We start from the raw sequence: 13,679 nt of genomic DNA, 5'->3' as shown, positions 1-13,679 counted from the left end.
TTTTTTTTTTTTTTCAGATTTATACTGTGACGTAATGAGGTTGCAGAATTTTACTGCCGAGTTTGGAATTTTACTGGAGGCTTTGCAGTGGTTTGAGCTTAAGTAAAACCAAGTAAAGGACACAGAACTAAGGATTGTTTTATCAGCGAAGGATAACGGATTTCCCTGGGCAACCAGGCTAACATAGCATTTGACAGATTTGAAATCCTCCTAGCATTGTCTGGCATCAGTAATTCCAGCAAGTTGGATTCCAGGGATGCCTGAATCTAATCATAGATTATCCTCAGTTGGAAAGGATTCACAAGGAACATCAAGTACAACCCCTGACCGTGCACAGGACTACCCCCAAAATCACACCATGTGTCCAAGGACATTGTCCACTGGGAAAATGGAATCACAGAAGCACTAAGATTGGTAAAGACCTCTAAGGTCATAGAGTCCAATCACTGACCCAGCACTGCTGTGTTCACCACTAAACCATGTCCCCAGGTATCACATCCACACACCTTATGAACATTTACTGGCATGATGATTTGACCTCTGCTGGGCAGCCTGTCTCAACACCTGGACATCTTTTCCATGAAGAAATTTTCCCTGATATTCAATTTAAACCTCTACTGGCACAACTTGAGGCCAGTTCCCCTTATCCTATAATTTGTTACCTGGGAAGAGAAGCTGTCCCCCTCTGGCTCCAGCCTCCTGTGAGGGAGTTGTTGAGTGATAAGGTCCCCCCTGTGCCTCCTTTTCTGCAGGCTGAGCCCTCCCAGCTCCCTCGCTAGCTCCACACCAGAGCTGTGCCTCAGACCTTCCCCACCTCCACTGCCCTTCTCCGGACTCACTACAACACCTCCTGTCCTTGCAGTGAACTTTGCAAATTTTATTGTCATTAGCCAGTGATGTGGGTGTTAACGACTAGTCCAGTTGAACCTGAAAGGTTTCAAAGGTAGAAGAAAACCTGCACAAAACGCCGTTTGTGGTGTCCGTTTTGGCCGGAATACCTCATGCTCAGGGATAAATATTTACCCTGTAATTCCCTACTTTGCAGCTGCGGGTTTGTGTGACGGAGCCCTGCCGCCCCCCAGCCCAGCCCGCAGCTCTGAGCTGTCCCTGGGCAGTTTTTCCGCCCGGTCCGGCGGAGCAGCCGTGCGCAGCCCAGCCCCGGGGCACAAGGAGCCCTTTATGGGGGCGCACAGCGGCTGCTTTGTGCCGAGGGCTCTGGCCGGACACTCACCTGAGAAGGGTTCAGTGTGCGCAGGGAAGGGCGTCCCGGGGGTGGCGTGTCCTCCGCTCGCTGTCCCCAAAAGCCCTCGTCACCTTTTCACCCCCCCCAGCTGCTGTCCCTGCGCAGGGGTCTGGCCACTCTGGCGATGACAGGGAGGAGTGTGGGGCGCTGCACCCCACTTGTTCTCACAGCCCACCCTCCTCGAGATGGGTGCGGGGGGACAGCTCGAGTTGGCGAGCTGGGGAGCTGCAGTATTAGCCAGCTCTGGGCTGTGCAGGATGTTCAAGGCAGTGTGTTGGAAGTTGTGCCTGCCCATGGCAGTGGAATTGGCACGAGATGATCCCTCCTAACCCAAACCCTCCATGATTCTCTGTTCAGGCCATCTCCCATTTTTATGCTGGGGGATTCTTCAGCGTGGCCCCAGGAGCAGCGATGCTGGAAGGGACATGGATGCTGCATGACCCTGCAGGGGCTTGGTAGCTCCACTGGCACCCCAAGCTCTGCAAGGTGGTCCTGCCATTAGCACAGCCACTGGCTGTCCCCAGCTGCCTTGCTCCAGGAGGACAAATCACAGAGCAAGGAGGACACCCTTCCTACAGCCACTTTATTAGAGATTACAAGATACAAGAAGTTGAATCTGCATGCCAAGTGCTGTTGTCTCACTCTGTGTGCCATGTGGGCAGAGAGGAAGGGATCTGGCAGAGGCAGGCACCCCCAGGCTGGTCCTTCCATTGGCCATGGGGTTTATCCTATAGGAACAGTTTTTGATGTGATGGCTATGAGAAAGCATTATAGGAGAGAGGTATCTCCAATGGGACAAAAACTGGGACCACTGAGCTGAACCTGCTCCATCGCTCCCTGGGAAAGGCCCTGGCCTGGCCCCACACCTTCCTCCAAAGGGAATCAAAACACGTATGGGGACACAAAGGCTGTGACCTTGAAGATGTGCTTGCCCAGGAGGAGTTTGTGGGAGAACTCGCTCATCTCCAGCTCCACCTCCAGCGTGGCTGGGCCCGCCACGGGGCTGGTGAGCAGCAGCTCCCCCGTGTGCCGGTCCGAGCGCCGCACGGCGAACACGCCCTGGCCCCGCCCGCCCGTGATGGCGAAGCGCAGGCTGTCCCCCACCGAGCGGCTGGTGGACATCTTGAAGAGGACACGGGGCACGGTGCGGTTGGCCTGCAGCGGCAGGTAGTGGAAGGAGATGGAGCTGGCAGCCAGCTGGCAGGCTCGGCTGTCCATGGGGCAGGGGTTCCTCTCGCACTGGCTGCCAGGAGAGAGGGGTACCATGCTTAGTGCTGTGGTTTGGCTCTCAGGGAGCTGCACATCCTTGTGCAGCCTGTGCTGTGGATCCGGTGGCAGAGCAACCCAAGACAGCCACATCCAAGTAGATCCACATCATTGGATCTGTGCCTCATCCCTGTTTCTGGAAGGCAAGTGCCATGGCTTGCAGGGACACAGCTCTGGGTGACACAGGCTGAGACTGTGTGGGTGCGACAGTCGCAGCTGAAGGCCAGGGATGGAGCCCTGTGTGCCTCCTGAAGAGGAATCTGTCAGGATCAGGGATGCTCTGCTTAATCCCAAGAGTCATATCGCTGGAACTACTGGAAGGCAGCTGATGGCACCACATGGATGTGCAGCAGAGGAAAATCTGCATCATTCTCCCCAGGCTGGTGCTCTGAGAGGGCCAGGATCCTGGATGAAGCCACCATGTATTGGGGTGCTCCCACCTGCACCCCCAGCATCCCAAGATCATCAGGGGAGCATGCCAAGCATACCTGAGCACCCCATGTGGCAATTTGTGCTGTCTGGCACTCTCCCTGCTCTCCCTGAGTGACACAATACAGCTCCCAGGACCCATCACCCTGGGAAATGACATGACACACCCCAAGCTACACACAGTAGGGTACTCACAAGGCAGAGGTCTTGACATAGCTGGTGTTGTGGCGCGGCGGGGGGCACTTGGGTCGCACGCAGCGGTGACCCCCAAAGGTGTTGATGCACAGATCACCCTGGCTGCAGTTGTGCTGCTTCCCAGCGCACTCATTCACATCTGTGGTGGTGACATGGGGTGAGTGGGTCTCCCTCTTCCCATGGGAGCCTCCCTGCCCTGCACCCTGGGTTCTTACCCTCACAGGCATTGCGGTCAGCATGGAGCAGATACCCAGGGGGGCACAGGCAGCGATAGGAGCCAGGGAGGTTGAGGCAGTCATGGAGACAAATCTGTGTCTGGGGGCTGGACTGGTAGAGCTGGCATTCATCCACATCTAGGGTGGACAAAGTGGGGAATGGCCTGAGGTCCCATTACCACCAAGCCTTGGTTGCCCCCTCCACCATCTTCACCCCCCTCTTTTACCTTGGCACACGCCACCAGGTTGCAGCTGGAAGCCGGAGTCACAGCTGCAGCGCCGGGACCCGGAGCGGCCCTCGGCACAGCGCGGCTGGCGGCTGAAGGACGTGTTGCTCAGTGTCACCCAGTCTGCAGGGGACAGCAGGTGTCACATGCATGGGGAGATGGTGGGGGCCAGGGTTCCAGGGGCTGCCAGGGAAGGGGGAGACAAGCACAGCATGGCCAGGTACTGCCCCCACGAGAATTCCCATCCTCTGCAACACAAACCCAGGCACCTACAGGAGTAGATGGGGCTCTGGCAGCTGGGGCCTGACCAGCCTGGGGGGCAGAGGCACGTGTAGCTCTGGTTGCCGTCCACACAGGTCCCGCTGTTGGCACATGGGTTGCTGGAGCAGTCATCAATACCTAGGGAGAAGGAGCCCATGAGCATCATCCTTGCCCAACGCCAGCACCCCTTGCTGCAGCCTCTGGGCAGAGCAATGGAACCCCACAGCTCAGGGTGACAGAGGAGCCATGCTGGCACCCCAACCCTGCTCCACTTCACTTCTGCAGAAGGGCTGGGTGCCGCTCCACGTGCGGTTGTGCCGGCAGGCGCGTGTCTCCGAGCCCACCAGCCGGAAGCCGGCGTCGCAGACGAAGTGAACCTCATGTCCCACCCGCAGGCTCCGGCCCAGCATCCGTCCATTCAGGGGCACTGCCGGCTGTGGACAGATCTCTGTGGACAGGCAGACACGGGTGGGGATGGACACAGCCAGCCTGGAGCCAGCCCCAGCCTGACAGGGAGCCCAGGCTGTTTGTGTGGGTCCAGGGATCAGAGCTGGCCCCGTGGCGATGTCACCCAGACAGGATTACCATTGCGTTTGGTGGCTGCTCTCTGCAGGTGGCTCTGGAGGATGGACAGCTGGTGCCGCAGCCCGCGTGTGCCCTGCAGGTGGGCAGCTTCCTGTGCCACCAGCAGCTTCTGCATCTGCCGCACCACGCTGAGCGCCTGCTGCCGGTTCAGGCATTCCTGGGGGATCACAGGGACACCCCAATCACCTGCTGTGTTCCCCTGCCACAGCCTGGGAGGACCCTTCCAAGCAGGCAGCATCTTTGGGGTGGGTTTTTGATGTCCTGCCATGGACAGAGCCCCTTCCTATCTGGGCTGGGGTCTGACCCTAGCTCCATGTCTGCTCCAGCCTCAGTCCCCACCTCCCGGTCCTGTTCCAGCACTTGGATGCTGTGGAGAAGCATGAGCATGAGCATGCCCTGAGTGCATTTAGCATCATTTCACTGCTTCAGGAGAAAAGCCCCATGACCATGCCTCTGGCAGTAGCAGCTCCACAGGTGTTATGGCTGTACTGTACCCCCCACTCTGGGCAAGTGTTAGGCTGCTGGGGTGTGAGAGGTGGGTGCTGAGCAGCTCAGAGAGGGAGATCAGTTGAGGGGCTGGAGGGGAGGGAATGCAGGTCCTTACCTGGGAGCTGCCAAGGGGCAGCTGCAGGATGCCCAGGGCCAGCCAGGCTGGCAGTGGGATGAGGAGCATCACGCCGGGGCTGACGGCAGGGGCAAGACGCTGACGGTCCGATTCTGCTCACAGCCGTGTTCCTGCACTCGCTGGGATTTATCCGCAGCCTGTGCCCATGTGTTTGTTGGTTTTTCCCCTGCCTGAGGCCGAGCTGTAGGAAAGTTTCCCCTTGGCACTGGCTCTAGCCTCTCCCTTCCCTTCCGTTCCTTTCCCTCTCTGCACATCAGAGGCTTTGGAGCCTTTCATGTCCCAGGGCCAGCAGATATCGGGGCCAGGCAGCGGCTGTCACGGCACTTACGGTGGTACCGGCGGTGCCGGGCTCACCACAGGGCCAGTCCCGGCTCTGGGGCTCTCTGGCATTCAGAGATGCAGGATGAGGCTAATCCCGTGCACTAGCTAAGCCTGGGAAAGTCTCCTGGGAGAAAAGATGACTTTGGGGGGGTTCTGCTCACCGGTGGGGCTGGGGCTGCTAGGAAGGGTAGCCCAGGAATGTGAGCTCACTGGACTCAGCACAGCTTTGCCGGGGTGAGCTCAGCCCTGGCTGGAGTTCAGAGGGGAACCCCAGGGTGCTGCTGCAGCCTGGAGCTGGGGTGCAGTTGGTGTTGTGGTCCGCATTAACATAAGGGTTAGGGTTAATGTTAGAGTCAGCATTAGGGCTAGGGATGAGGTTAGGATTAGGGTTAGGGTTAGAGCTGGGGTTAGGATTGGGGTTAGGATTAGAGTTGGGGTTAACATTAGTATTAACTTTGTGGTTAGCATTAAGTTTAATGTTTTGATTAGCATTAAAATAATTGTTAGGGCTAAAGTTAGGTTTTTTGTTAGGATTAATGTTAGTTTTAGGATCAGTGCCAAGGGTTCAGATTCATATTAGCAGGAGCATTTTCATGAGAGTTGGTGTTGGCATTAGCATTAATGCCAGGGTTCAGGCCAGGGTCAGGTTTAGACTCAGGCTGAGGGAACCCAAGCATTTAGAGCTGGGTTTATGCTGACACCCAGCTCAGCCCTGACAGCTGGTGTGTAGGATGCTCCCAGTCCCTCCTGCCTGTGGCATTTCAGAATCCTGAGCAGAGATGTCTGGACCCCACATCTCTGCCCTGTGCCAGGGTAGCATCGGGCATGGGTTCTGGGAGCCCTGTGCTGGGGCAGAGCTCTCACGGTGCTGTTGAGCCCCCTGAGCATCCTGGGCTCTGGGAGACACGGCTCCCTTGGGCCCAGCATCTCTCCCGCCGCCGGCCCCCCGCTCTCACATCCTCCCACCCTGTAACCACGCTGCCCAGCTCTCTGAGCGGGTATTTGGCTTCATGCCCGCAGCGGTGTGCGTTACCTCCGCGGCATGTTTAATTCATGGGGCAGGAGGAAGGCTGGCAGCCGGGGCCCCCTTGCTGCCCCAGCCCCTTGGCTCCCAGTCTCCCAGTGTCCCCAAGCGGGTGCCGCTTTCCACCCCTGCTGTGCTGCCCTCACACCCCGAGCGCGGCCGGGCAGCGGGGCTGGGGCAGGGCGCGGGGGGCTGACCCCGCTGCGGGACATCCCGGCGGGGCTGCGGCCCGGAGCCCCGGGAGTTGTCTGCCGCATTCGCTCCAGCGAGCAACTGTTTTGACAGAGCTATTACTCACCCGTCAAGCTTTTGTTCCCGCTGCCCAGCGGTGCCTGTCTGGAGTCCTGAATAGGATCAAATCCTGCAACCAGACACACACACACGCACGCAGGAGAGCGCGGCCGAGCTCGCCGCAAAGCCAGGGCTGCTGCGGGGCGGCTCGGCTCTCCCCAGTCCTCCCTCCGCAGCTTGGGGGTCTGCTCCCCCCATCCCAGGACCTACATGAAGCTCTTGGTCCTGCTGGTTTGCAGCCTCCTGGTGTGGAGAGTGGGTGAGACGAGGTCGGATGCTCCAGAAAAGTTTTCCCCGCTGGCTCCGGGAGGTAACTGGTGGAGGGGCTGCCTCTCCGGCAGCAGGGCTGGGAGGCTGCTGGTTTGGGGGGTGAGTGCACTCTGAGCACTGTCCCCTTGGGCCAGTCCAGATGTTTGGGGTGCTGGGTGGGTGATGGGCACCCGGGGATGGCAATGGGGGGCTTGGTGGGTGATGGGGGCTGAGGATGGAATAGGGCTGGGAGAAGATGCATGGACTTGGTGATGGGATGGAGCTGGGGGGCTCTGGGGCTGGTGTTGCAATGGAACCAGGGGGCTCTGGGGCTGGTAATGGGATGGAGCTGGTGATGGAATGGGGCTCGGGATCCTGCAGCTGCCGATGGGGGCTAATGATGGGTCTTGCCCAGTGGGGTGTGGATCCTGGCAGGACAGAGGTGGGGGTGCACAGAGGATACATTCCTGGCAGTCTCAGCCCACCCGTGCGAGACGAGGGCCCAGCGGGCTGCACCCCCCCCACCCCCCCCCGGCCCCTTGCCCCTTTTGTGCTCCCAGCCCAAAAGCTCTTTCTTCTCTCCCCTCAAGTCTCCATGGAGACCCGGGTGCCTTCCCGGTATCCCCGGCTGCCGTCGGACCCTTCAGGGGGAATTCCCACGGCCCCCTGAAGGGTCCTGCCACAGCCAGGGATATGGGGGAGGGCATGTGTACCCCTCATCCCCCTTAGCCCCATCCCTATCCCCTGCTGTCCCCCCCAGCTCTCAGCACGAAGGAGACCTTCCTGGTGCTCTCACTGCACAACAAGTTGAGGAGCAAAGTGCACCCCCCTGCTGCCAACATGCAGAAGCTGGTGAGCCCCCCAGCAGGTCCTGTGTCCCCCACCATCGATGTCACATCCACCTCTCACCCCATGCCCAGGGAGGTGGAGAGCCCATGGCTGATATGCAGTAATTTGCTAACATGCCAATGAAGCAGAAGAGCTGGCTGGAGTGGGGCCCCTGGGGAAGAGCATGCTACCAGCACTGCCACATCCAGGGCATACCAAAAACAGGGCTAGTCCCCTGAGCTGCCTTTTGGGGTCCCCCATTCCTCTCTGATGCCTCCTAATCACTCCACCCCTGCACACATCAAGAGCACAGAGTTCTTTGGAGTCCTTCGCAGGGTCTTCCATTCCACATGACGGCCTTTGAAATTCCCCAGCCACCTCACACCTGTACACACCAAAGGCAGGACTGGTCCCAATGAGTCCCTTGCATCATTGCCCACTGTTGATGCTCTGATGTCCTCCAGTCACCCCTTGGACGGACCATCTCGTTCCCCACATCCCTTGGGCTGTTCCCTGGGTGGCTCATGCTCATCCCCGCAGGAGTGGAGCGAGGAGCTGGGGCGGCTGGCGGGGGCACGGGCAGCCAGCTGCCTGGAGGGCCCTGCTCCCCCACCGGCCCCACAGCTGGGCTGGAGCGAGGCCCTGCTGCCCGCGGGCGCTGGAGGCTTCGGGGCCGTGCTGGAGCTCTGGTTTGCTGAGGGACAGCGCTATGACTACAGGACAGGGCGCTGTGCCGGCAATGCCACCTGCCGCCATTACACCCAGGTGGGCGTGGGGGACATGGGGGGGCTGCTGGGGTTCGGGACCCCAGTGACAAACGCTCTCCCACAGCTGGTGTGGGCTACAGCGGGGCAGCTGGGCTGCGGCCGGCACCACTGCACCGGCCCCCATGGCCCCAGCGAGGCCTTCACCTGCGCCTATTCACCGGGGTAAGGGGCTGGAGGGTGTGGCTGGGTGTGGCTGCAGGGTGGGGCTGGGTGTGGTGGATATGGCTATGAGGGGTGGGGCTGGATGTGGCTGCAGGGTGTGGCTGGGTGTGGTGGATATGGCTATGAGGGGTGGGGCTGGATGTGGCTGCAGGGTGTGGCTGGGTGTGGTGGGTATGACCGCAGGGTGGGGCTGGGTGTGGTGGGTATGGCTATGAGGGGTGGGGCTCACTGTGAATGAGTGGGACTTGGCCATGTGGGTGGGGTCCCAACCAGGCAGGGGTTTGAGTTGATAAATGGGATGTGTGGCAGGGGAGGGGGTGGGTGGGGCTGTACACTGAGGTGGGTGGTGCTGGGTGATGTGGAGCCTGGACATGCAAATAGGACTGGTTTAGAAGAGCGAGGGTTTGGATGTTCTGGGCAGGGTTGTGTGTTGAAGTGGGTGGGGCTGAGTGCCATGGACAGGACCCAGTGCTGGAAATTATTTGGGCTGGGGAATGAAGGCAGGGCGGTGAATTAGAAATGGGTGTGGCTTTGCTATGTGGGTGTGGGCTTGCCCCAGAAGGGGATGTGGCTTGCCCGGGTGGGTGGGGCATCTTCCTCCAGCTGCCTGTGGGGCCAGGGGCAACTGGGAGGTGGCTGGGATGCCCATCCTGCCCTACAAGCAGGGACCCTGGTGCTCCCTCTGCACCGCTGGCCTCTCTGGCTGCTTCAAGTCCTGGGACCACAGCGGCGGGCTCTGCGGTGAGTCCCCCTGTCACCACGGCCTCTGCATGTCCCTGGTGATGCTGCCTCCACCCCGACGCCCTCACTGTCACTCTGGTGTTTCCAGAGGTGCCCAGGAACCCCTGTCGCATGAGCTGCAGGAACAGCGGGCGCCTCGACATGAGCAGCTGCCAGTGCACCTGTCCCCGGGGCTATACGGGCAGGTACTGCCAAGGTGAGAGGGCACCGTGCAGCCTTCAGAGGCTTGTGTGTGGCTGCTGCAGGGCACGTGTGTGCAGGCTGGGTGCAGGACATGCATGGGCACATGGGGGCACGGCTGCCGAGTCCCCTGACAGCTGATGCAGTGCTGTGCCCACAGTGAGGTGCAGTGGGCAGTGCCTCCATGGAAGGTTCAGGAAGGAGGAGTGCTCCTGCCTCTGCGACGCAGGCTACGGTGGAGCCGAGTGCGGCAGTGAGTCTGCGCCCACCTGCACTGCTGTGGGGTGCCATCAGGGATCCACAGTGGGACAAAGGGTCCTCTGTGGGCCCATCTCTGCTGGCACAAGGACCCACCTGCTCCTGCCTCTGTCCCCAGCAAAGATCCATTTCCCCTTCCACGCCTGTGATGTGCGGATAGACAGCGACTGCTTCATGGTGTCCCCTGAAGCTGATACCTACTATGGAGCCAAAATTAAATGCCAGGTGAACTCCCGGGGTGCTCTGAGCATCTCTGTGCAGCTGAAAAGTGCCAGCCATGCTTGCAGCCCCCCTGGGCACCTCTCCTCTGCCTGGAGCAGTGCTGGGCCACGCAGGTGGGGCAGACTCACTCCCTTACTCACAGGAGAAAGGAGCAATGCTGGCCCAGATAAGAAACCAGAAGGTTCAGGACATCCTGGCTTTCTACCTCAGCCGTTTGGAGATGGGTAACAGGGTTACAGACACCGATTTTGAGACTGGAAACTTCTGGATCGGTGAGAGACAGCAGTAGGCAGGATACAGGGTGCTCAGGATGCTGGCAGACATGCCAACCCACCTGCTGCTCCCCCAGGTCTCACCTACAAGACATCCAAGGCTTCCTTCCGCTGGGATGTGGGTGAGCCATCCTCATTCACCAGCTTCGCTTTTGGGCAGCCAGACAACCAGGGGTAAGTGGATCTAGAAGACACTGAACTCTGCATGGTGTATTGCTGACTGGCTTCACTGCCATCCTGGTGGGACACAGGTTTGGGAACTGTGTGGAGATGCAAGCATCAGCTGCCTTCAACTGGAACGACCAGCGCTGCAAGACCCGAAACCGCTACATCTGCCAGTTCGGTGAGTGAGCAGCTGGGAGCCCTCCTGGGCTCTCCTGGGCCCTGGAGCTGCCAATCTCCAGCTCTGCTGTGTCTGTCCCTTGTTGCCAGCCCTCCCCAGACCTCTGCCTGTCCTGGCCTGGGAAGCACTGACTCTACACATGCCATTGCAGCCCAGGAACACATTGCCCTGTGGCAGTGGGACCCCTGAGCTGGTAGCCCTGGGAACCGGCCGGCGCTGGCTGCTGTGCTGAACCTGTGGCTCAGGAGGACCCTGGTGCTGTGCCAAGCCCAGATCATGGCTCAGGAAGATCTCTGCACATCTCACTTGTGCAGGGAATGAGGGGCTGAGGGGACCCATGGCACTGGGACCTGGCAAGAAGGGGTGTGCTGTACATCAGCATCCCTGAAACAGCATCTTCTTCTGCCCCTCACCTTCCTCTGTCACCATCACTCTGCAACACTCTGGGCATGAGATCTCCCTTGCAACAGCCAGGTAGAAACTCATCCTCCTCCAAAATTGGCAGCTGGGCTGTGTCTGGACTGTGGTCTCAGTGTGACGAGGAGCCAAGGGGGCTCTTTGAAGGTGCAGACCTTGGCATAGCTCAGGGTGAGGACTGGGCTCAGTTCTGAGCCATTGTCCTGACCTGGGTGAGAACACCCCAGCCTGGTGGGTTTCTCACCATCACCTGGTCCTTCATCATCTTCCTGATCATTAATAAAGACCCTCTCTCCCTTGAGAAGAGCAGTTTGTCTCTTTTTCCTCCCCTAAGCCCACAAGACTCTCCCTAGCCACAGCCCACATCCTGCCTGCACTGGGTGGAAGCTCCAGTTTCATCTCTGGAATGGGTTTGCAAGCCTTGGCTGAACTTGTCTTCAGCACATGGGGTTGTCTTGGTGGGATGGTGTTAGCCAAGAGCTGCTTCTTCCAGCCCCAGGATGGCCCCAAGTCACAGCACCCTGAGTGCTGGGTGCAAGCTTGTGTCCCCAGCACAGGTGGGTGACAGTGGGTACTTTTGGAGGCAATGTGCCACTCCTCCTTTCCTAACAGCCCACTCCAGTGCTGGAGTGGGAATTAAAATATCTTCATCCAGGGCATTTCATGGCCTGTTGGTTGTGCACTGTCAGCTGAGGGAAGCACCATCCACATTGCTGGGCTGGACTTAGGGCCAGAGCTACAAGTGCAGCTCTGTCCTGTATCCCAATGGAAAATACTCAGAATATTCCCAACCAGCCCACCATGGTGCAGCCTGGATCACCTGCTCCACTCCACCCCCAGGAATAATCAGATTCCAAGGAAGCACCTAGCTCCCCCTGAACTCCTCAAGGACAGAGGGAGTAGAGGGGGTGACCCCACTTGTAGCAGAGGCCCCAGGAGGGCCACACAGGCAGATGACAAAAAGAAAATTTATTATTACAAAAAAACTAACAAAACACAACTCCGCCACCCTGAAACACAGCCTGGGCAAGGAGTCCAAGAAATGTGCAGTCCATGCCATGCCATAGTTCCTGCTTGGTGCTGCCTAGATGCTGCCTGCACAGATGGACATGGTGGGGAGCCTGGTGCTGTGACCATCCTGGGGTGAGATGTCGGGTCCTGGAGCAATTGCTTGGAGGAAGGTCTCAGGCAGGATCTGGCTGCAGAGGCAGTATGGAGGGTGTTCTTCAGGAGCTTCAGCAGAATGCAAGGCTGTTTGTGCCAGTCAGGAATGGTGTCCTGCACACGAGAGCTTCTCAGGGGCACTCCGGGCTGCTTGGGCAGTGTGTGGGGGGTGCAGATTCCTTGAGCACAGTTCTTGGGCCTCCAGCTGTATGGGCAGCACATGGGGTTCTCCAACTCTGCAAAGGTTGGCTCATCCAGTCTCCAGCAGCATGAGGCATGGATCAGGCTGGGTCTGGGGTTCACCAGCAGTTACAGTTAAGCTTCAACTTAATAAACTTCTAAAAATCTAAAAGTAAACTTATTTTAATCCCCAACAGCGACGTGTGGATCAGGCAGGCTCCAGGGGTCTCCGGCAGCATTGAAAACAGCTCGGGCGGGCTCCGGGAGATGCCCCATCCCCAGACTGCGGAACCTGCTCTCACGGGCACTCACGCACTGGTGGCGGCGGCAGCGGCGGTGGCGGCGGCAGCGGCGGCGGCATCGCGGCGCTGGGCGGCCCTCAGCAGGCTCTGCCGCAGCACCGGGTACTGCCGGTGGCAGCCATCGAGCCCGAGCCGCAGGGCCTGAGCCCAGTCCTCGGGCGGGCCGCCGCGGCCGCCGCCCAGCACGGCCGACACCTGGTTGAGGGCGGGCAGCAGGGCCAGCGTGAGGCGGGCGGCGGCGCGGCGCTCCTCGGGCTCGGCGGGCTGCAGCATCCATGAGGCGGCGGGCGCGGGCGGCCGGCTCAGCGCGCAGCCCACGGCCAGGTCGTACATCTCCACGCCCGCGTCCGCCAGCGCCAGGGCGGCGGCGCTGACGGCGGCGGCCAGCGCCGAGCCCCCGTCCTGCAGCAGCAGCGCGCTGACGGCCAGGCGGGCCCGCGGGTAGCGGCCCAGCCGCACCGCCGGCTCCAGCGCCTCCCGCAGCGCCGCCGCCGCCTCCCGCTCCGCCTCCCGCTCCGCCGCCGCGCCTGGCCGGCCCCGCGCCCCCCGCCCCGCGAACGGCGCCCGCCGGAACTCGCAGAGCAGCCGGCCCGGCCCGGGCTCGGCCGACTCCCGCGGGCCCCAGGCGGCGCACAGCACCTTGGTGCCGCTGCCCAGCTCCACGTAGGCCGAGCCCTGCGCCTGGCTCAGCAGCCCGGCCCGCGCGAACAGCGGCCGCAGCGCGCACGGGTCCCGCGGCGCCAACCCCGCGCCCTCCTCATCCTCATCCTCGGCCGCTGCCCACAGCGCCGGCGGCTGCGACTCCTCGGGGCCGCACAGGCGGCGGTGATCCAGCGGCATGTTCGGCGGCGGCGGGGCGGGCCCGGGCAGGGGGAGGGCACAGGCTGTGACTGGCAGCGGATCCCATCCCAC

General features: G+C 60.5%; 3 protein-coding genes across 7 annotated transcripts; 1 reads left to right on the top strand and 2 right to left on the bottom strand.

Moving 5' to 3' along the window:
- Positions 1-1,813: 1,813 nt before the first annotated feature.
- LOC306806822 (fibulin-7-like) lies at positions 1,814-7,413 on the bottom strand. Of its 5 annotated transcripts, none has more exons than XM_079315887.1 (10): positions 6,893-7,413; positions 6,690-6,752; positions 5,026-5,227; positions 4,422-4,578; positions 4,099-4,284; positions 3,849-3,974; positions 3,576-3,698; positions 3,349-3,486; positions 3,134-3,272; positions 1,814-2,486 (listed from the first exon to the last, which is right to left on the bottom strand). In XM_079315887.1, the coding sequence occupies exons 3-10, from the start codon at positions 5,092-5,094 to the stop codon at positions 2,126-2,128; spliced, it is 1,299 nt and encodes a 432-aa protein (XP_079172013.1). In that variant the 5' UTR covers positions 5,095-5,227; positions 6,690-6,752; positions 6,893-7,413; the 3' UTR covers positions 1,814-2,125. The 5 variants fall into 5 exon arrangements, with proteins under 5 accessions (XP_079172013.1, XP_079172014.1, XP_079172012.1 ...); XM_079315888.1 differs by having other exon boundaries at positions 6,690-6,727; XM_079315886.1 differs by having other exon boundaries at positions 6,690-7,413.
- On the top strand, positions 6,893-11,425 carry LOC306806825 (C-type lectin domain family 18 member A-like; the record flags this gene model as incomplete). The annotated part of the gene is made up of 10 exons (XM_079315892.1): positions 6,893-6,992; positions 7,692-7,783; positions 8,300-8,688; positions 9,308-9,429; positions 9,518-9,625; positions 9,770-10,092; positions 10,232-10,361; positions 10,439-10,535; positions 10,613-10,704; positions 10,856-11,425. The coding sequence occupies 10 exons, from the start codon at positions 6,893-6,895 to the stop codon at positions 10,891-10,893; spliced, it is 1,491 nt and encodes a 496-aa protein (XP_079172018.1). The 3' UTR covers positions 10,894-11,425.
- Positions 11,426-12,061: 636 nt separating this feature from the next.
- EXOSC6 (exosome component 6) lies at positions 12,062-13,671 on the bottom strand. The gene has a single exon (XM_079315891.1). It carries the CDS (start codon positions 13,605-13,607, stop codon positions 12,774-12,776), a length of 834 nt encoding a protein of 277 aa, XP_079172017.1. The 5' UTR covers positions 13,608-13,671; the 3' UTR covers positions 12,062-12,773.
- Positions 13,672-13,679: the final 8 nt, after the last annotated feature.

The sequence above is a fragment of the Erithacus rubecula genome, assembly GCF_903797595.1.
Source record: "Erithacus rubecula genome assembly, chromosome: 12".
NCBI classification, from domain to species: domain Eukaryota; kingdom Metazoa; phylum Chordata; class Aves; order Passeriformes; family Muscicapidae; genus Erithacus; species Erithacus rubecula.
Note: the sequence above shows the minus strand (reverse complement) of the source record. Positions and strands in the feature narration are given on the sequence as shown.